Source organism: Eretmochelys imbricata, chromosome 16 (genome assembly GCF_965152235.1).
Source record: "Eretmochelys imbricata isolate rEreImb1 chromosome 16, rEreImb1.hap1, whole genome shotgun sequence".
NCBI lineage: Eukaryota > Metazoa > Chordata > Testudines > Cheloniidae > Eretmochelys > Eretmochelys imbricata.
In genome coordinates, this window is record NC_135587.1 from 11,115,607 (window position 1) to 11,136,143 (window position 20,537).

Below are 20,537 nucleotides of genomic sequence, written 5' to 3' on the forward strand. Positions count from 1 at the left end.
CAGAACTCTTACAAAAACAGAAGCTGAGAACAAAGAGCTATCTGGCTTTATAGAAGAAGTCTGCAGACAAAAAGAGGCCCTCCCCGCCCTCTTTAAATGCTTAGCTCCCGTCACCCCCACCCCAATCCAGCATTGAGAAGTGTCTTATTGCTCCACTTACTGGGATTCTTCTCTTAATCCTGTACCCGACACTCGCATTTCTTTTACCCGAGCTCTGAAGAGACTCGTTTCCTCCCCAGGTCGTTCTGCAAAAAGACCCTGCAAAAAGGCCATGGCAGAGACGTGTGTTGGCAAAAAATACCCAGCAGGCGGGTAAAGTGGACTTCATATGAATCTTTAATGCACAGAACAACCTGTCAGGAGCCCTGCAAACGAAGACTCCACAAGCAGCAGTTCTGCAAACTCAGAGTGTTAAAAAAACCCCAGTTTGCCTGCAATGTCTTTGCACCTGCCCGGCTGGCGTTAATCTCCACGATCTTCGCTTTCAGGATGGTGCCTCCAGCTCCCGGTGTCGCCTCCCAGAACTGAGACGCTTCGCCTTGGCTCCTTGACGCTCTCAGGCAGCGGGCCCCCTTTCCCACCTCATCCGCTTCCAAGGCTAGCAGGGGAGGGCGCAGCTAGCTCTCCTGTGCCCTGACCTGGCTCTTTTGGATTTCTCCTCCTCTCAGATTTGGAGTGCGTAGTCCAGGAAATTCGGTAAGAAAAGATTAAAAAGGAGAGACGGTGCTACTGAGTCAAATTAGGCATTTTCATTTTAAAAAATAAAATAAAAAGGGAAATCAAAGTCCAACTGGCTGATTTCTTGTTTCTCCACCGCCCATGTCAAAAAGTCCAGTTTGGCCTCGCTGTCCCCTCCATCTGAATGTCACCCTTCCTCTAAGCCCACCAGCTACTCAGGTTATCACACGTCCATGACTCCTCGGAGTTCCCTTCCACAGCTCCAGGCCAACATCGTCCCTCACCGCCCCTTGGATTCCCCGTACATGTTGCGCAGCATGGAGACCATCTTCTCCTCGCACGTCACTTTGGTGTCCTTTAGGATGTTGTACCAGACCATGCCGGCTGGCCGGACCTCTTCGCTGCGGCAGAACAGGTACGGCATGGTGTCAGTGCGGCTCTGGATATAGGCACTGCGGAGCAGGGTCGAACAGTGGCTGCTAACTTTCTCCAACCTCCTTAAGATCAGGTGAGCTTTCCTGGAATGGAGAATAGCAGACGGAGACATAGCAAGAAGGTGGAAGCAGTTAGACCAGGGAGCTAGGAGCCAGGACTAGAGGTGGGTGACATTGTTTTGGGGAATAGTAAATTTGCCGAAAAATTCATTTTTCAGGTTGAATTTAGCCAATAGTTGTGCATACCCCTCCCACCAAAAACAAACCAACCAACCAATCAAACAAAAAAGATCTTTTTTTAAATGTTGAAATGGTTTGTTTTGACATTTTCAACATGAGCTGTTACAAAATGAGCTGTTACAATCCCTTGGAACTGACATTCTGTTTAGAAAATGTCAATTCGAACAGACAACTTGTTTCAAGATGTTGTTTTGATTCAACATTCAACTATTTTGTTCGACCAGACTGAAATTTTTTTCGGTTTTTTATTTCGGCAAGAAAAAAAATATCAATTTTGGTTCGGCCACCACCAAAAAACCCAAAACAATTATTCACTTAGCTCTAGCCAGGGCTCCTAGGTTTTGTTGGTAGTTTGTCCTGTCACATACACAAAACAGTTCTGTTAACAATTGCCAGCAGATAGATTGATAGAGTCTGTCTTCTGATTCCTAATTACAGTAAAAGTTTTTTTTGTCCGGCATGTTGGGAAATGGGGGGGTGCTGGTAAGAGAAAAATTCAGGTTAACTAAGAGGGAGGGAGTTCGGATGTAGGAGGGGGTGCGGGAGCGGGTTAGGGCACGGGAGAAGTTTCAGGGTGCCAGATCCAGGGGGGCGCTCACCTGAAGCAGCTCCCCGCAAGCCATGGCCTATCCCTGCTGTTCCTAGGTGGAGGTGAGGCTAGGCGGCTCTGTGCATTGCCCCCTCCCTGCCCCGAGTGCTGACTCCGCAGCTCCCATTGGCTGGGAACCGCGGCCCCTCGCCAACTGGACTATACACCGGACTTTCTCTGAAGATTAGAAATGCCGGTTTATAGAGCTTTCCGATTGGTACAGGGCTGGATAACACAGTTTTTACTGTAATTAAATGTCTATAGCACCTGCTATGCAAGGATCTCAAAATGCTTTACAGATGATACAGAGGATAGGATAAGAAGCAATGAGCTTAAATTGCAGCAAGGGAAGAGTTAGGTTGGATATTACGAAAAACTTCCTGTCAGGGTGGTTAAGCACTGGAATAAATTGCCTAAGGAGGTTGTGGAATCTCCATCATTGGAGATTTTTAAGAACAGGTTAGACAAACACCTGTCAGGGATGGGATAGATAATACTTAGTCCTGCCATGAGTGCAGGGGACTGGACTAGATGACCTCTCGAGGTCCCTTCCAGTCCTATGATTCTATGACAATGAATTAAGGGTTATGACATCTATACTATTATTCCCAGTGTACAGATGTGAAAACTGAGGCACAAGGAGGTTTAGTGACCTGCTCTAGATAAAAAGTTGGGAATACAATTCATCACGTCTCTCAACTGCATTGGGTCATCTAACCTAGGCTGCCCTCTAGGCAGTAACAGCCTCTTCAGTAGTACTGACCTATCACAGAAAGTTTCCAGAGCACTGCCCTATGGCTTCAAAACTGGCAAACTCCCGCTGGGGCTAGGGCTTGGGTGGTATGAGCAGCTCAAGTAAAGCAACCCTTACCGGAATCTTTGGCAATTAGAGTAAAATAGATATATATGACTGATTTGGCAATACATTCCTGAACCAAAACTATTCCTCCAATAACTCCCTGGGGACTCCGGAGTTTAATATATGCTCCCTTCTTTTTTTATTTCTCAGTTGGCTGAAAGAGAGAGAGAAGCAAACATCCTGTTGGAAGCTGGGCTTCCTCCCCCAACCCAGGGGCCAAATTTGCCTCTCAGTTACACTGGTGCAACTCCAGTGAAGTAACAAGTTGATCACGATTCTTAAGAAGCTGATGAAACATGGACTCATAGAATATCAGCGTTGGAAGGGACCTCAGAAGGTCATCTAGTTCAACCCCCGGCTCAAAGCAGGACCAATCCCCAACTAAATCATCCCAGCCAGGGCTTTGTCAGGCCTGACCTTAAAAACCTCAAAGGAAGAAAATTCCACCACCTCCCTAGGTAACGCATTCCAGTGTTTCACCACCCTCCTAGTGAAAAAGTTTTTCCTAATATCCAACCTAAACCTCCCCCACTGCAACTTGAGACCATTACTCCTCGTTCTGTCATCTGGTACCACTGAGAACAGTCTAGATCCATCCTCTTTGAAACCCCCTTTCAGGTAGTTGAAGGCTGCTATCAAATCCCCCCTCATTCTTCTCTTCCACAGACTAAGCAATCCCAGTTCCCTCAGCCTCTCATCATAAGTCATCTACCATCATCCACCTATCCATCCCTTTAGCCATCTATCTATCACCATGGCACAACCCTCAAACTCACTGCTACAGGAAGCCAGTGGAGAAGTGACAAGCCAAATGGGAATACCTTGCCCTCTCCTTCCCTTACTTATCTGGAATTCTCCAGAATACCTGCCTCCCCCCACTCATGCCTTACGCCAGGGAGGAACCCAAGCACACAGCCGCCCTCTCTGCAATTTGTCAAGTCTTCAGAGGGGGAACGGGCTAGGAAGAACCCAACTCTGTAACAGCAGAGAAGGAAACGTGCAACAAACCCAAAAGACAAAACAAAATTAAGTAGTTAGAGGCCAACCCTCCCCTAGTGAGAGCCTGCAAAGTGCTAAATCAAAAGTGGGGAAAGAGGGTTTATTTGAGTGGTTTGAAAGTCTCAAGATCACAGATTATTCCCTTTCCCGCTGGTGCCGCAGCAAAGCTCTGGAATTAGGGTTGGGGTTTGTTACAGTTACCGAAGGAATGTCAATTCCCAATAATGACATGTCAGGGGCAGCGCTCTCAGTCAGCTAGGTATAAACATAGGGATTATTTGATTATGAAAGCTTTCTGGTGCTTCAGCCCCCGATTCTTTGGGAGGGAGCATGGCTATTTTCTGATGCGGCTGCTTTCTCCGAGGCATCTCACTAATTGAGATTCCAAGTAAGAATTCACCGTGAGTCACAAAAGAGTGTGGTACAGACAGAAGTGCATGACAGAGCGACAAGCCAAAACAGCAGTGACTGGAGGCCAATCAAGCCTCCACAACCAGGTATGACTCTCTGTTTCTGGGGAGGCTCATACATTCGATGTGATGGCTTGAGCTTTGACCAACACCTTCCAACTCCCGCTAACACAATTCCATTAAGTAGCCACCACCCTACCAGAGAGGTGCTCCCTCTCCCTGCAATCCAAGATGCATAACTTCACCAGTGACATACCGCCCGCCCCGCCCCACCCCAATCCTTGCCAGAGATTGTTAAAATGGGAAATACTTTGGAGGTTTCCCATTATGGAAGTTGATATTTTCAGTGAGGATGCCATAGCTAAAACAATGCACACCAAGGAGTCATATTCTGCACTGACTTTCACTGCGTAGAGTTCATTAACTTCGATGTGGATTGCACTGGGTGTAAGCAAGCATAGGAGTTAGACTCATGTCTAAAAGAGTCCAGTGCTTCTGAACACTGTCTGCAGCACAGCATCGGGACATGCTTGCTATTACTAAATGTAGACGGGAACGGGTAGATATAAAATGAGTTACACATTTTTGAATGACGAGTTTTCGTCAGAAAACAACCTTTATTCTTGGGGGGAGGAACAAAAATGTTCATGAACCCTTCTCAACACTGTCCAAATTTTGTCATTTTTCATTCTTTCTGGGGGCTAATTTCCCCCCAAAATAGTTGTCAAAAAATAGTGAAAATACTTTTTGAATTTTTATGACAGTAAAAATATACAATTTTTAAAAAGAAATGAAGAAAAGTGGGCCTAGTTCAACAGAATGAAAACAACTTTGAAATTTCAACATTATTTGTGAAATCAGCTTTCTGTGTTTTCACCAGCTCCAGTCAGACAGCAATGGCCATTTCCAGTTCATGCTAACGACATTCCCATTGAGCTTCTCTCAAAGTCAAGCCAGCTGGGTTGTGAGCTGGGCCCCGAGTTGTGAGCTCTCCCTGTCGAGTTTAGGGAGACAAGATCTATTAACATTCATGAACCCCTTACAGTGTGTTCGGAGAGGGGACCATGTGTTGGGTGTTTGCTTCAAAGGTCAAATCTTGCCAAAGAATGGAAAGGCTTATATGGGTGGGAACTATCCAGTCTGTCTGAATGAAAGGAAAGAAAACAGGAAGGTAGTTAAAGAAAGAAAAGACCAACCTATTTTGAGCACACATCTGGAAACACTTTCTTGTTTGGAAGATTGAAGGTATGTCTACACTGCAATCAGAGGTATGACTGAAGCTAGCTTTGATCTAGCTAGCTCAAACAACTATAGCAGTGAAGTCATGGCAGTATGGGCTAGCCACTGGACTACACAGATTCACAGATTCCAAGGCCACTTGATATCTAGTTTGACCGCCTGTATTGCACAGGCCATAGAGATTCCTGGAACAGATCTTGTAGAAAAACATCCAGTCTTAATTTAAAAATGGTTGTGGTGGAGAATCCATCACGACCCTGGGTTAACTGCACTCACACTTTTAAAAATGTATGCCTTATTTGCAGTCTAAATCTGTCCAGCTTCTAGAGGTTTGTACAGCTCCTGGTGCTGTGGATTCATTACTAGCATTATTCAAGCTAGCTAGCTCACTTACGTCTACATGTGCTGCAGTCACGCCTCTGACTGCAGTGTAGACAGACCCTAAGAAGCAGGGTGAATCAACACTCTGATACCTACACTGGGCTTGCTCTGGAGACAGCTGGTGTTTGGCGTGAGTTAGGACAGAGTGAGGGAGGTGTCATAGCTATCTTGGTATCAGTAATATTGTGTGGTGTTCTCTGCCCGTTGGGTGATTCGGGAAGAGGGGGTGGTCCAACTCTGGGCTGAAGTTGCAAATGGAACGACCTGTGTTATTCTGCTTGCCTTGGAACTGCCTACTGAAGTGGATGCAACAGGAGAGACTGGCGGGAGGTGACACTCACTCTATTGCTGAGAAGGCAAACAGGAGATGGATGTGTGGATGGGCAGGAATAGCTGGGAGTTTGTCCCTTACGTGCTACAGTAAAGGGAAGCTGCATTTACCCACAAGTGAGTCCCCTCCACTTGCTCTAGGACAGTGCACAATGCATGAATATCATGCCCTGCATCAAAATGGGTGCAAATAGGGTCATGCCTTGAGCTTCATAACCCCAGATCCCCAAGGATGGATTCAGACCAATGGTCCATCAAGTCCAATATCCTGCCCCTAGCCTATGCCAGATGCTTCAGATGAAGGCCTAGATCTCCAGGACATGCCTAAATGTGCCTCCTGTCCCATCTCTCCTCCATTCCATCTCCTATACCCTGTGTTTGCTTCCCTCGTCTTTTCTCTCCCTCTTCTGTGCCATCTGCTTATCTCTCCCTCTCCATTTCCTTCTTGTCCCTTCTATAGTTTCCCATGTCCCCTCTTCTCTCTTTCCCCCTCTCCATCCCTTTACCTTTAGACACCACTGAAAACTCCCTCACACAGCTTGCTTCCTCCAGCCTGTCCTGGGCCATTGCTGTTATGGCAGCACAGGGCAAACCCATGCCACTCCCTCTATCCATCATCTCCTGGGGACAACTGGTGGGTTTGTTCTGTCCTCCAGCAGACATGTGGTTGCATCTTTCCGTCTCACTCCAGCTGCTTTGTTGGGTCTGGCTCTGCTCAGTGGCTGGGGAGCCTTAGGGAGTGCAACCATGGGAAGCAGCAGGTGATGGAATGGCCCAGGGGATGCACCAACTGCAAAGTGCTCTGACGGACAAGCAGAGGAGGCAACAATGCAGGAGAAACCAAGGAGGAACATGCTGGAGTGGAGGATCAGGAGGGAAGTGGATACCTGGATTTTGCTATCCCCGGGTTGATGACAAACCCCCTCAGCAACGGCCAGGTTGCTTGGCTCTCTTGGGGGGAGCTGGTGTGGCTCACTTGTTTGAGAGGGTTAATGAAGTCATGCTTAAATGTTAGACTTTTGGCTGACATCTTTTCTTTATTAAAAAAAAAAAAGGAAGAAGGAGAGAAAGAGACCAGGGGAGAGGAGAGAAAAAGAGAGAGAAGCCTGCTGGTGAAGGCCGGGTAATAAATTACAGAAGCAGTTCTTGGGCTGCCAATTTAACGCCATCAATCAAATTCTGGCCACCATCCAAGTGCTCTCTGCGGGGGGATGTCAGGCCAGAGCGACCACCTTTTCAAAGACTGGAAATGAAATCTTCCTAATGCCGAGCTACCCCGTCGCTGCCAGAAACAATCATTTATTCCCCTATGAAAGGGCAGGATCAGGAGGGGATGGCTGCAGAAGTCAGACTCCCGGGCTGGCTACAGCCAGGGCTGACACTGGCTGCACTAAGCCCCCTGACCCACCGAAGCTTAGCGGCTTCTTCCCCACCCCATCCCCACATGATGTCATCCCCGCTCCACCTCGCCTGCCACAGCGCACTTTGCGGCCAGCTGGTTTAAAGTTGGTGCCAGCCTGGGACTGATCTTGTTTGCTGTGAAAGTGAAGGATTTAGGAGGTCGATGCTGCGGTAAAAATGATGGAAGGGATTAAAAGTAATGGCCCTCTGCTGCCATTTTCCCCTCTCATGTTACTGGGGCCTGAAGAGAGATGGGAAGGTGTGACTGTTCGGGCCGTTCGAAGTGCTCATGCATGGATAAAGGCACTGTCGTAAGGGAGTGTGATACAGTAGTTAGAGTAGCAGACCTGGTCTCCTGGGTTCTATTCCCTGTGCTGCCAGGGAGCTTGGGAGAGCTGGGTGTCTTGCACTGGCTACTTCCAGCTCTGCCCCGGGCCAGTTGTGCCCCATATGGTGCATCACTTCACCCTTCCCCATCTCAGTTTGCCCATCTGCATTGGGAATACAATACTCACCTTGCTCCCAAGGCTGCCGTGGGCCTAGTTAGTTGCTTGCAAAGCACTTTGACATGCTAGGATGAAAGGCACTAGGAAAGTACAACGCAGGACTACAGAGCAGACAGGGAACAACAGCTGTGTTGGAGTGGAGCAGGGTCTCGCCCCAGGACTCTGACGGGAGGTGGGGGAGAGGGTCAGTGCCTGGTTGTCTTGTTCTCTTGTGGGGTTTCTTTGCTATAAATTCAGATTTTCCGCCCAAGTGATAATTGACCCAGGTCTGTCAGGCTCTCAGATGGGAGGATAGAGAGTCCAGCACTCCAAACCCTGCTATCACAGCCTCTCATCTGTACATCGTATTCCCTCCTGTTACTGTAAGGCAGCTGCTGGTGGAGACGCCTGCATTTAAAAGGATCTTCTCCTGCTGCTGCGGTCAGCAGGGGTCTGTTATTTGCTTTAAGAAAAGGAGGGGCTTAAAGCCCCATGCTGATGTCACATCCTGACCTGATGAGCACGGGGGTGGGGACAATTTAACCATGTCTATTTCCTCCACCTCTCGCTGAGAGTCAGACACTGTTGCAATGTCCACAACAACTCCCCAAAAATCCAGACAGCTGTTAAAAGAAGAGCCTGTGACATAACAAAGCACCGTCCCTGCACCACACAAGCCTGGGAAGGATCGAACAAATGCATAGTAGCATCAGGCCTTTATTGGTCTAGACAGATTCTTCTCTTTAGTTGGAACAAAGTGTTGCTGTAAATTTGGAGAAAGCGTCTCTTTTTGCGTGTGTTAGGGTTATATGGGGTTTGTTAGAGGAGACTAGCAGGATGAAGCAAACCAGGAGCCAAGTCCTGACCACAGCAAGTCCTGGTCTAGGGCCACCTATGAGCTAAGTTTTTTAATGTCTCCTTAATGTAAACCTTCTGTTTGAGACATCTGGTTGTCAGTGTGTCTTCTCGCGAGCAGCTGTTTGCAGTAACCTGTGGCTTTCATGGAAATTGGGCTCTCAAGGACTCCAGCATGATGTATTTATTACACAGAGGCAATAGACTCCCCTCTTGTCACTAAGTTTTATGAGTGAACATTTACGGTGGATCTGAGGCTCATCTGATAAACATTTCAAGGTACGAAAATGAATGCCCTCCTGGGAACGAGAACAGCCTGTCAATTAAAATCTCATTACGAGATGTTCCCTTGGGAAATCCTCAGTCACCTCTCCCGCTGTCGGGGGGTCCATCGCTGCCAGAGCAACCTGAGAAATGAGGCTGGAGGACAGACGTTCGTTCTTGTCAAGAGACTAGAACTGCTTGCAAGCGGCAGGGGTATTTTTAGAAGCTTCCCCATGGCTAGGAGATGCTGGTTACTCAGATGCATGAGGGGCTGCTGAAAGTTCAACCGGAGATCCCTGCCTCTGTGTGGAAGGACAACTGCGGAATCCATGGATGTCTCTAGACATTGCTTTCTGTATAACGATGTGTCAAGGACATGCTGGAGAGCACTTTCCAAATCTCCTTGCTTGACATGGAGAGACAAGTTTGCCTGGCTTGTATTTTCCTGCTGGATAATGCCCTCAAATAGGTGCATCGTCACTCAGCTTCCAGAGATGCCCAAGTAACAGATGCAGTTACCGGGGAAACATAAAGAAAGCCAGTGGCCCCATGGATTTGTACAGAGAGGGACGACTTAAAATGACAAACATCTTGCAGTGCCATCAAGGAGAGGGGAAGAGAGTGGCTGCACATCAGAGGTTAATGAGCTATCAAAAAAATTACAATCTAGGTCACCTCTGAAGGAGGGCCAGTCACAGGCTAACTTGGATTTATGTCTAGGAGGGTCGTAAATTGTTGCAAGAAATTGTGGCATGGAGTCAGGAGTGGATCCCTGCTTGTGCCCAATATGTAGGGTGGGCAAAAAAAAGTATAATCTATTGTTATTATGTGTTTATTGTGGTTAATTGCTCCCCCCATCATCTGTACCTCCCAGTTCTCTCTCTCTGTTTCTTTCTAGCACTCAGAGAAAAGGTCATTTCTGAAACAGACTGCTGACAACATGGCATTTGTGAAACATCTCTAAGCATCCTGGCCGAATCTAGAAACCTGAGGGAGCTTCATGTCACTTGCGGAATGTTCTTTGTGAGGAGTTATGGTAGCAGCTCATGAGCAGTGGCAAAAAGGTCGTAAGAAGACACCTTGCCCAGGAAACAACCCAGCTTACTCTCCCAGTACTCTGACATGGCATACTCCGTGTATGCTCTATTCCACAGTTGTAGTCTCTCTGAACCTGCATGTTCACCAGTAATATACTTTTGCAAATACGCCAAAACAATATGGGGGGGGGGGGCTGTTACTGCTGGAACCGTTGTTCTTCACAATCTCAGAGTTATCCAGCTGCTAATTCCCACTCTTAGCACGAAATTAGGGAAAAGGGAACACAGGTTTGTAAAATACATTTTCTGCCATAGCCTGGGCATGCTTCAGTTTGCAGCATGGTTTTAGTGCGCACTGAGTTTAGAATTTGGGGAGGCCACTGTAATGCCATGTTATTGTTTTAGGTGGGAGGGAGGGAGAGAAATCTAAGATCTTTAAGAGTATTTATAACTTGTAAAGTGCCCAATAACCATGGTGAGGGGCAACGTATCAATATGTCACATTAGGCTGATTAGACGGACAGACAGACTATACACCTCATCTGTCTGTCTCTCCATCAATCAGATGAGAGAGAGAGGATTAATTCACCAGCAGGGGTTTAGGAGATATTGTGCTGCAAAGTCACAGTCTATCACATGCTGACAGTTCATGCACCAAACCCTAAGGAGATATCACAAGGGTAGAACTACAGATTCAAAAAAAAAAAATCTGCTGTTTGTGAGACATGTAAACAAATGGAAGTTTTATCTCCACTCTCTCATGGTGTCAAGACAGTTTATGCATGTGAACCTTCTCCCCTGCCCCTTAAACAAAAGCTACATGAGGCCCTCATGCCTTGTGCCTCCAAAATAAAGGGGGAGAAAGAGCCTGTTTACGCCTTCACATCTGTAGTGGGCTGGTGGGCCACAGCTGGGTTAATGGTTTAGATGAAGCTGCAACTCCAGCATTCACTGTCGCCTCAGTTAATTTTACTGCTGTTCAAAACCAGAACACAAGCAAAGACGATCGCTGTGGGACAGCCACTTTCACTCCGGAGATCTCAGAACAATAGGGCAGGATCTAAGTGGTAGAACATCCACTGTAAACTTCTCAAGAACACATGACACAGAGCTGGGGAGGGATTTTCCAACAAAGGTGTTTGTCAGTCAAAAAGTGCTGATTTGTCAAAATCCCAAACAGTCTCCCTCTGCCAGTGCCCCAGTACGGTGGTCTGCTGCTCTCCTTCATCACCTGGACTTTTTCTACGTACCAATGCTACAGCTGTTAGAGGATGTGCTGATTGAGGCAGAGTCCTGGATACATCCTTAGGGTAAATTGTCCCTTTATTATTCTAGTCCTTAGCTCTCCAAACACCTGACACAATGCACCTCAGTCCTAATTTGTATCACTCTCTCTACTTCCACATTCATTCATTCATCGAATCAGTGTATACTGTGATAATGCTGAAAGTATCAGGGCACATTTGAATCCTGGAAGAGTCACAGTCTCTGCCATGAAGACTCTCCAATGTAAAAAAGACTGGGGATCAGTGCTAATTTATAACAGCCTTGGCAGTTCACCTCAGTCCTAATGTATAGCACTGTGTCCACACAGCTTTATCAGTTCACTTAGGCCCAGATTCTACTTTGCAGCACTGCCTGTTATTCCCAGGACTGGTCTCCCAAACAACTGTTACAAATCACTTAAATCCTAAATTACAGCACCCCTTGTCCCAATCCAGGGCAGATGATGGGACTGGTTGGTGAGGTTTACAAAACGCTACCTCTCTGGTATTAGGGGATCATCAGGGTCATCTGAATGGCCACCTAAACAGGATGCACTCAGCAGTGTAAGACACTAGGCCAGTCTAATGGAGTGGGATGGACTAACCACAAAGGATTATGGGAAAGCACAGCTACCTGGGCCCCAGCTCATCCTCACTGCGCCAGACAAAGTCTCCAAACTTCTCGTAGTGCGAGTTGTAGTGGTGCTGGACTCGGAAGAGCATGGACGTGGAGACCTCCATCAGCGTGTTGTAGGCTGTCTGCTGCTCCTTCCCACTGGTATAGCCATTGTAGAGGTTGTAGATTTTGTCGGCTATCTCTGCAAAGAAGCAGGGGAAGGAGGGGTTTACAAGGGAATGGGAGTGCAGGAAGGGAAAACCGGCCAGTGGGGCTGACGTTGTGGGACTGGGGTGGCCACCTCACCCACAGCAGCTTGGCAGTTGGCTTTAGAGCACAGCCATCTATCTGGGCAGCTGAACCAGACTGAGGCCCTACATGGCTGGAACCCAGAGTCCCCACAGAGACCCAGTGACTTCAACAACTCCAAGTTGGTGCAGGGAGTCTGCCCCTGCAGAACCATTTGCAGGATCAGGGCTTGACACCTCAACTCTGCCATCTCCCATTCAGTGATGCACCCTCTAAACCCCTGCGTCCAGTCCCAGTCAGCCAAAGTGCTGCAGCTGCTGAGTGGGAGCTGGCAAATAGTGATGCACAGAGGGAAGGAGATGCCAGAATACCAGGCACAAAAGTCTAAAGTACCCGTAGTGCTCACCTATACCCCAGAGCTGGGAAGCACCGCTGTAGAGGGAACTGCTTGCTCAAACATTAGGCACCAGGGGCCAGATTTTCAAGAGCTCAGCTCTCCATGAGAGTCATCTTCACTGCAGAATTAACCCAGGCTCTTACTTGGGTGTTGCCCCTAACATCCCCATACCGAGCCCTCGCGCGTGAGTTGGCTGGCGTTTTCAATGCAGGCAATCTGGCTTGCCTGGGGTAGAGCTCAACTGCTGCTTTCTCTCGGGCTCGTAATCTGCCCACTCTGCGGCAAGAACCCCGGCTAACCCCCTCGAAAGCTGCCAGCCCTCCAGTGCTTTCCCACCAATCCCCCAAGTCCTCCCACAATTCGCTGGGAAAGCATCACAGAGCGGCTCAGCTTACAGCAGTACAAAAGAAGCGACACACCTATGGGGGGGTGGTGCAGTTACCCCCGACTTTCATTCTTCTGGGTGTGTGCTCCAAAGGGGTCTGCACCTCTAGTCAAAATTTTGTAGGGGTCCGCAAATGGAAAAAGGTAACAGATCACACACATCAGACATCACTTGCATCCTATGAAGTGAGCTGTAGCTCACAAAAGCTTATGCTCAGATAAATTTGTTAGTCTCTAAGGTGCCACAAGTACTCCTTTTCTTTTTTCATCAGACAGACTGTGAGCTTTTGGTTATGCATGTACCCTGCATGTCCCTCTTTGGCTCTTCATTCTCTTACTGCTGTTCAGAACAGTCTGGCTATTCCAGCTTCACCCCTCGTTCTTTCTCTCTCAGGGCTTGTCTACACAGGGACACCCAAGAAAGCTAATCCAAATTATTTTTTACAGTGGATTAGTTAAACCAAATTAAATCCCTGTGTTGATGCTGTCATTCAAATGAATTAAGCAAAATCGAATTTAGGCCACTTTAATACTGAATTTCAATGAACTTTCGAAGTGTCCTTGTATAGATAAGCCCTCCTTCTCCTTTAACGTCTCCTTCAGTATCTCTCTCCCCTTCTCTTACCTTTGTTCCTTTTCTTTTCTCTCTCCTCACCCTCGCTGCATCATTGGCTGCACGGCAATCAGCTGTGTCTCAGAGGTCAGGGAAAGTGGGAAAAAGGAGGGTCAGGGGTGATTAACAGGAGAGCTCTCCCGGGTCTGGGAGCAGGGGAATCAGGAGATTGAACTCTTACCTTCTGCCTTGCTGTCATCCACTAGTGGGCAGGCTGTTCTCAGGGTGACGGTGCTCAGCTCTGAATGCCTCCCTCGGGTGTCCACGGCATAGAGGGTAAATCTGGAAGGCAGAGAGAAGATCAGCTGTGATAGCCGCCACACCAGCTCCGCGACGGTACATGGACAAAAGCTCCAAAAGAGCAATGAACTGTTCGGTCCAAGTTCGTTGCGTCCACTTCCGGCAGCTTGAGTGGGCTAGAGGAGAACAGTAGCATTTATAATGAAGAGGACGAAGAAGGAAAGCTGCTGGGGCCTCACTACCCTGCTCACTGCGTTTATGCAAGGGGACTGGTGTCTGGAGAGCTGTCCCACTGCACTGCAGCTGTATAAAGTCATTCACCTATGGGGACTGCTTCCCCTGCCGCACTGCAACTGTGCCAGGAGACTAGTTTCTCCAAGTACACTGCCTCTACCTCCATCCTTAAGTAACAGAGGTTTTAATTCCTCTCTTAAATGCCCAAAGCGGTGGTGGCAGCAGCTTGTATGCATCCTTTGAACAGACCTGGAGGTTGTCTTTTCTCCATTCTCTAGCCAGAGAGGGGTTGGGAAAGGCTGAGAGTGTTGATTTCACACTTGAAATGAATGGAGAGCATCTGACAGTAAAATATGGCACTTGTGCAAGGAAGAACCTTTGATCAAACAGGCCGTGGGCCTTTTTCTTTTTTTGGTTTTGAGCAACGAGTGTCCCAATCAGAGGCTTACAGTGTAAAACACAGAGAGCTTCTTATCAGCTTGGGGATCGGGTAAATCCTAGCATAATCCTCTGCACGGCTCTCAGTGGGCATCTTTCCATATTTATCCACTCAGAGCCAGGCGGTGCAACACACGTCTCCAGGGCTGGCTTTGACAAAGTGCAGGAGCTTACCTGGCCTCCTTGGAGGTCTGAGAGACCCAGGGACGGGGCACCCGCTGACTGAAGCCAGATCGGGCCACTAAATAGCACAGCCCAGCTTATTATCTTAATGTCAAACCTGACAGCTCTTGGGAGAGAGTGAAAATTGTTCTTTTAAAAGCTGTGGAAGCTTAAGTGGGATCCGGACTGTGCTGTATGTTCTTTTCGCTGTGGTCCGAGTCCACAGCAGCCTTGGCTGTCTCAGAAGTACCATCCCCACGGATGGTCTCCCTACCATACAGAGCCGAAGGGGCAATTTCCAGCCTGGGTAGACGTACAGGCACTCGCCGTGACTGAGCTTGTGAGCTGCAAAGAGCAGCGTAGGGGCGGTGCCACAGGCGGGCGACCTGAGTACGTACCAGGAGTCTCAGATAGGTTTGTGCTCAGATGGCTAGCCACGCCGTCAGGGCCATGCCGTCAGGGCCACGCCGTCAGGGCCACACTGCTGTGACTAGCCACGCCGTCAGGGCCACGCCGTCAGGGCCACATTGCTCTGGCTAGCCACGCCGTCAGGGCCACATTGCTCTGGCTAGCCACGCCGTCAGGGCCACGCCGTCAGGGCCACATTGCTCTGGCTAGCCACGCCGTCAGGGCCACGCCGTCAGGGCCACACTGCTGTGACTAGCCACGCCGTCAGGGCCACGCTGTCAGGGCCACGCCGTCAGGGCCACACTGCTCTGGCTAGCCATGCCGTCAGGGCCACGCCGTCAGGGCCACATTGCTCTGGCTAGCCACGCCGTCAGGGCCACACTGCTCTGGCTAGCCACGCTGTCAGGGCCACGCCGTCAGGGCCACACTGCTCTGGCTAGCCACGCCGTCAGGGCCACGCTGTCAGGGCCACACTGCTCTGGCTAGCCACGCCGTCAGGGCCACGCCGTCAGGGCCACACTGCTGTGACTAGCCACGCCGTCAGGGCCACACTGCTCTGGCCACACTGCTCTGGCTAGCCACGCCATCAGGGCCACACTGCTGTGACTAGCCACGCCATCAGGGCCACACTGCTCTGGCTAGGCACGCCGTCAGGACCACGTTGCTCTGGCTAGCCAGGACACACTGGGCACACTGCTACTTGTAGCGTCCAAGGTCGATCATGGCGAGCACGTGTACATCTGCCTGGGCTGGGAATGGATCCCTCCAGCTACAGCGTGTACTACCCACGCATACACAACGTACGAACTGGCTTCTGCTCTTTTCCACACACTGGCCTTGTCTGGGATTGGGATTAGCCCCAATTCAGCCATCGAGGGCCATCGAGCTATGTAGCTATGTCCTGCCCACCTCCAGAGTCGACAAGGAACTCTGTCATTTGCACCAAGGCAGCTCACAGCAAGGGATACGCTCCATCAGTGCAAACAGTGTCTTTTCTTAGCTATATTTGGGGTCTGCATGGGCACAGTTCTGTCTATACATCGCCAAGGAGTCTGCCTGCCCACAGGGACAGTTCTCATTTTGTGAAGCTCAGTTGATACAGCATGTTACGGAGAAGAAGCCCATGCAGTGCCCTCTAGCGGAGACACTGCTTTTACCCTGTTATTGTGGTCCCTTCATCTAAAACTGAAGTTGTTTAGACTGGAAGCATCAGAGCATATGGAAAACCATTGCAGCCCACAGGAATGATAAGGCCCATTTTATAGAGTGGTGAACTGTGACACTTGCAGGTTGAGCGACTTGCAGTGAGGCAGCGGTTAAAACCGGCAGTGGAACCCAGGAGTCCTGACTCCCAGTCCCCGGCTCTCATTGCTGGACAGCACTCCTCCTTCTCCACAACCAGCTTAACACAAAGGTGACAAGCTGCAAAAAGAGCGAACGACACAGTTCTCCCGCCAGCTGATGTTCAGTGCAATACCGGCGTCATTTGTTTCTGCATGTGCTATTTTTTATTTTTGTAATGTGTGAACACAAGTTTAATCCCTAACCTCTGCCCCAGCTGTAGTCATTCAGTCAGTCAAGCTCCAATCTGTGCCACAGCATTTTCCTTTAAAGCCGAGAGGTTTTATCAGCACATAATTGCAGCACTTTGTAATTAGTGCCCACATAATCGCTTCGACCGCAAGGGGGGTCAGAAGGTGGCGTCTCTGCCTGGAAGAGTGTTTAAAATATTTCAGCAGCGTTGGATGATGTCAAAGGCCCAGACCGGCACCACGCCTGACTCGTCACTGAGCTCACCCTGACACAATGGGAAAGTTATTCAGTCACCAGTTCCAGGAACACTGGCAGGGCTGGGTTAATTGAGAAAAGGTACACAGCCTCCTGGATCATGGTTTATTAGAGCAGGGTTCCCTCAATACTATGCTGCAGTGGGCAGCGGGCCCTATGTCCCACACATTCTAACCTGGCTCTGGTTAGCTGTGTCAGAATTAAAAAAAAACCCAAACTATCCATATCCACTAAGCCACAACTCTCCAGCCCTTCAAGGATGTTCTGAAATTCCACCTCAGGAATCATAGGGAATATCCTGGTCATAATGAGCCCAATCCCAGAAAGGGCTTGACTCTTGCTCCCCTTGAAATCCCTCATAGCTTCTGCGGGGGGGAAAGGTTGGAACCCGCCGTCCCTTTTTTTGCCTGGCTTTGTGTTAACCGCCTGTTTCTTACCCCTTGTACACATTAGAGCAGGGGTGGCCAGCCTGGGGCTCCGGAGCCCCATGTGGCTCTTCAGATGTTAATATGCGGCTCCTTATCTAGGCACCGACTCCGCGGCTGGAGCTAAAGGAGCCAACTTTCCAATGTGCCGGGGGGATGCTCACTGCTCCACCCCTGGCTCTGCCACAGGCTCTGCCCCCACGCCACCCCTTCCTGCCCCCTCCCCTCAGCCTGCCGTGCCCTCGCTCCTCCCCCCTCGAGCCTCCCACATGCTACGAAACAGCTGACCGGGAGGTGTGGGGAAGGAGGGGAAGGCGCTGATCGGCAGGGCTGCTGGTGGGTGGGAGGCGCTGGGAGAGGGGTTGGGGAGCTGATGGGGGGCTGCTGACGTATTACTGTGGCTCTTTGGCAATGTACATTGGTAAATTCTGGTTCCTTCTCTGGCTCAGGTTGGCCAGCCCTGCATTAGAGTGTAAACTCAACAGGAACCTCTGACTTGGCAGGGGTGTTTTCCTCGGCTGGGTACAGTGCTGGGCATGGCAGCAGGGCTATAATAAGGTAAATAAACAACAGAAGGAAAAGAAGATCTACACAGATGGGAGAGGAGAGGAATTGTTCAGGGTGTGGTCCAAGAGGGTGCAAATTAGGTGCAAAGGAATTAGCTATGGAAAAAGCCCTGAGGCTGAATGTCGAGGGGGGGGGGGGCGCGGGAAGATGCCTGACAACGAGAGCTCATATTGTGGAATAGTCTTCCAAAGGAAGTAGGGGCAACCAAATTTCAGATATTTAGAACTAGGCTGTCTGGAGTTGCTGGGCAGAGTGGCCTCACTGTGTCTAAAGGAGCATTTCTGTCAATACCTCTGGCAATCTGTTACTCGCATCACAGCAGCCACCTGTGCTGATTTCAAGGTTCACCCTCAGTTTAGTTGGTGAGTGATTTTAAGGAGGCCAGAATGTATCCAGGCATTCCTGAGGGGATAAGGGTATGTCACAATAACAAAGGTGGTGACACCGTACCACAGGGCAATGATGAAATGATTTGCTCCTATGGGACATGGAAAGAGAAGAAAGGCCAGTATCTGACATTGAGCAGAGCTCTAAGTGCTAAGAACACATCAGTGTGGCATCTTTAATGAGTGGCCAGGACCTCACTGTTATGTCTGAAAGACATCATTTTCCAACAACGTTGGCTGTTGAGAGGCCTTCACAATGTCCAGCAGCCCCCAAATGCAAAAAGCTCCTGTGTCATGGACACAATTTGCCAGCGGCTCTAGCCTGTAAGTCCCCTGTCATGTGACCCTCTGTTAAACCAGGGAGTGATTCATTTACTATAGAGAGGATGGAAAGCAGCATTCCCACTCTGTGACTTCACGTCCGCTGCATGGAGCAAAGGTCGCCCCACGCCGGCTATTCCACCATCCAGGTTGTTAAGTTCAGCTGTTAACATTTCCAGCCTGTAGCCATCCAGCTACTGCAATCTCCTGTATTTCCGGTCTTTCTCAAAGGGAAGACTCTGTAGAGGGGAGCCAGATGTTCTTGAGTTAAAGGGCCAAATTCGGAGATGAACCTCAGTAATTCTAGAGGGAGTCTACGGCTATGTCTACACTACAGCTTACGTCAGCATAACTTATGTCGCTTGGTGTGTGAGAATAAATCACTGTAAGTTACACCGACATAAGCACTGGTGTGGATAGCATTTTGTCAGCAGGAGAGCTTCTCCAGCCAACATAGCTACTGCTGCTCATGGGTGCTGGAATAGTTAAGAAAAGTGACTTTTGGCCTGAGCGCCACATCTGGGTATGGAAATTGTATGGCAGGCCATGAATGCTCACAGTTCCCAGCCAATGGGAGCTGCGGCGGCAGCACTTGGGGCAGGGTCAGGGTCAGGGGCAGTGTGCAGAGCCCTCTGGCTGCCCCGCGCGTAGGAGCTGGAGGGGGGACATGCTGCTGCTTCTGGGAGCTGCGCGGAGCCATGGCACATGCAGAGCAGGGCAAGCCCCAGACCCTGCTCCCTGTCGGGAGCTCGAGGGCCGGATTAAAATGTCTGAAGGGCCGGATGCGGCCCCCAGGCCATAGTTTGCCCACTCCTGAGTTAAACCAATGAGAGAGCTCTCTCCTGTCAGCTTAGAGCAGCTACATCAGAGAGCTTACAGCTGTGCCGCTGCAAACTCTCTAGTGTATCCGTGCCCTAAACTGGTGTCACTTCCATCGCCTTCCTCGCTCCTCCCAGCATGCACATCACACTAGGGCTTGCTCCACACATACACAGTGGCAGTGGCATAGCCAAAGGGGTGATCTGGAAACAAGCGAGTCTAACTGGTGCAACTTTGTGTGGTGGTGTGTAAACGATTTACACTAAACCAAATTCAATCATTCTTTAATAGGTTTAAGAGTGTCCACACACGGGTGATGGTGGTGGTGACAATTTATCTCAAGCTGTTTCTAAACTGATTTAATTAAATTGGTGCCCAAACTTATTAGACATGCTCAACGTTCTCTCCCTCAGATACTGACATGTAAGTCGGTCTGAGGGATTCTAATGGAGTGTAGGAAACTCTAAATTACACATCGCCTTTGGATTGGGCCCAAATTGTGCAACAATTTGGTGCTGGTGAGTGGCTGAGCTTGGGAGCGCTCTTTGTTTATTCACAGTCCAAATACAACATGGGCAGCAAGAACATAAGCTTCTCTACGTGACCCACTGACAGGCTCCACCTCTTCTTGCAGTTCGAAGGCTGAGAGATTAGTTTGGTCGCCAGACTCATTCAGTTTTTGGCGTCTCTGCTAAGACACTGCCAATAAGGGTGTGACGAATGTTAACTGGACTGAGATCCAACAGCCTATTGCATACACGTTATTGAACGGCTGTCAGGTGGGAACGACTGAATCATGGTCAACATGGGACTGGATGAGATCTAGTGACCTGGAGGTGAAAGGCTCTGCATCCCAGTGCAAATCGCCTGAGCCTTCCAGGCCACGAGAGGTGCACACATACAGTGTAGATCTCAATTCTGTTTCCCAGGTTTTCCGTTGTTTTTTTGGCATGGCCAGTAACGCTCACACATCCGCCAGTGATTACAGGGTAAAAAGACCTCTGCATGAACATGCCTCACACTG

The 20,537-nt window shown here is 49.3% G+C and overlaps 1 protein-coding gene across 1 annotated transcript in view; it reads right to left on the reverse strand.

Moving 5' to 3' along the window:
* Window positions 1–958: 958 nt before the first annotated feature.
* Window positions 959–20,537, reverse strand: part of ASTN2 (astrotactin 2) — a 595,119-nt gene continuing 575,540 nt past the window's right edge. The window contains 3 exon segments of the mRNA XM_077835839.1: window positions 959–1,196; window positions 12,101–12,284; window positions 13,907–14,007. Coding sequence (XP_077691965.1) covers window positions 959–1,196; window positions 12,101–12,284; window positions 13,907–14,007 — 523 coding nt within the window.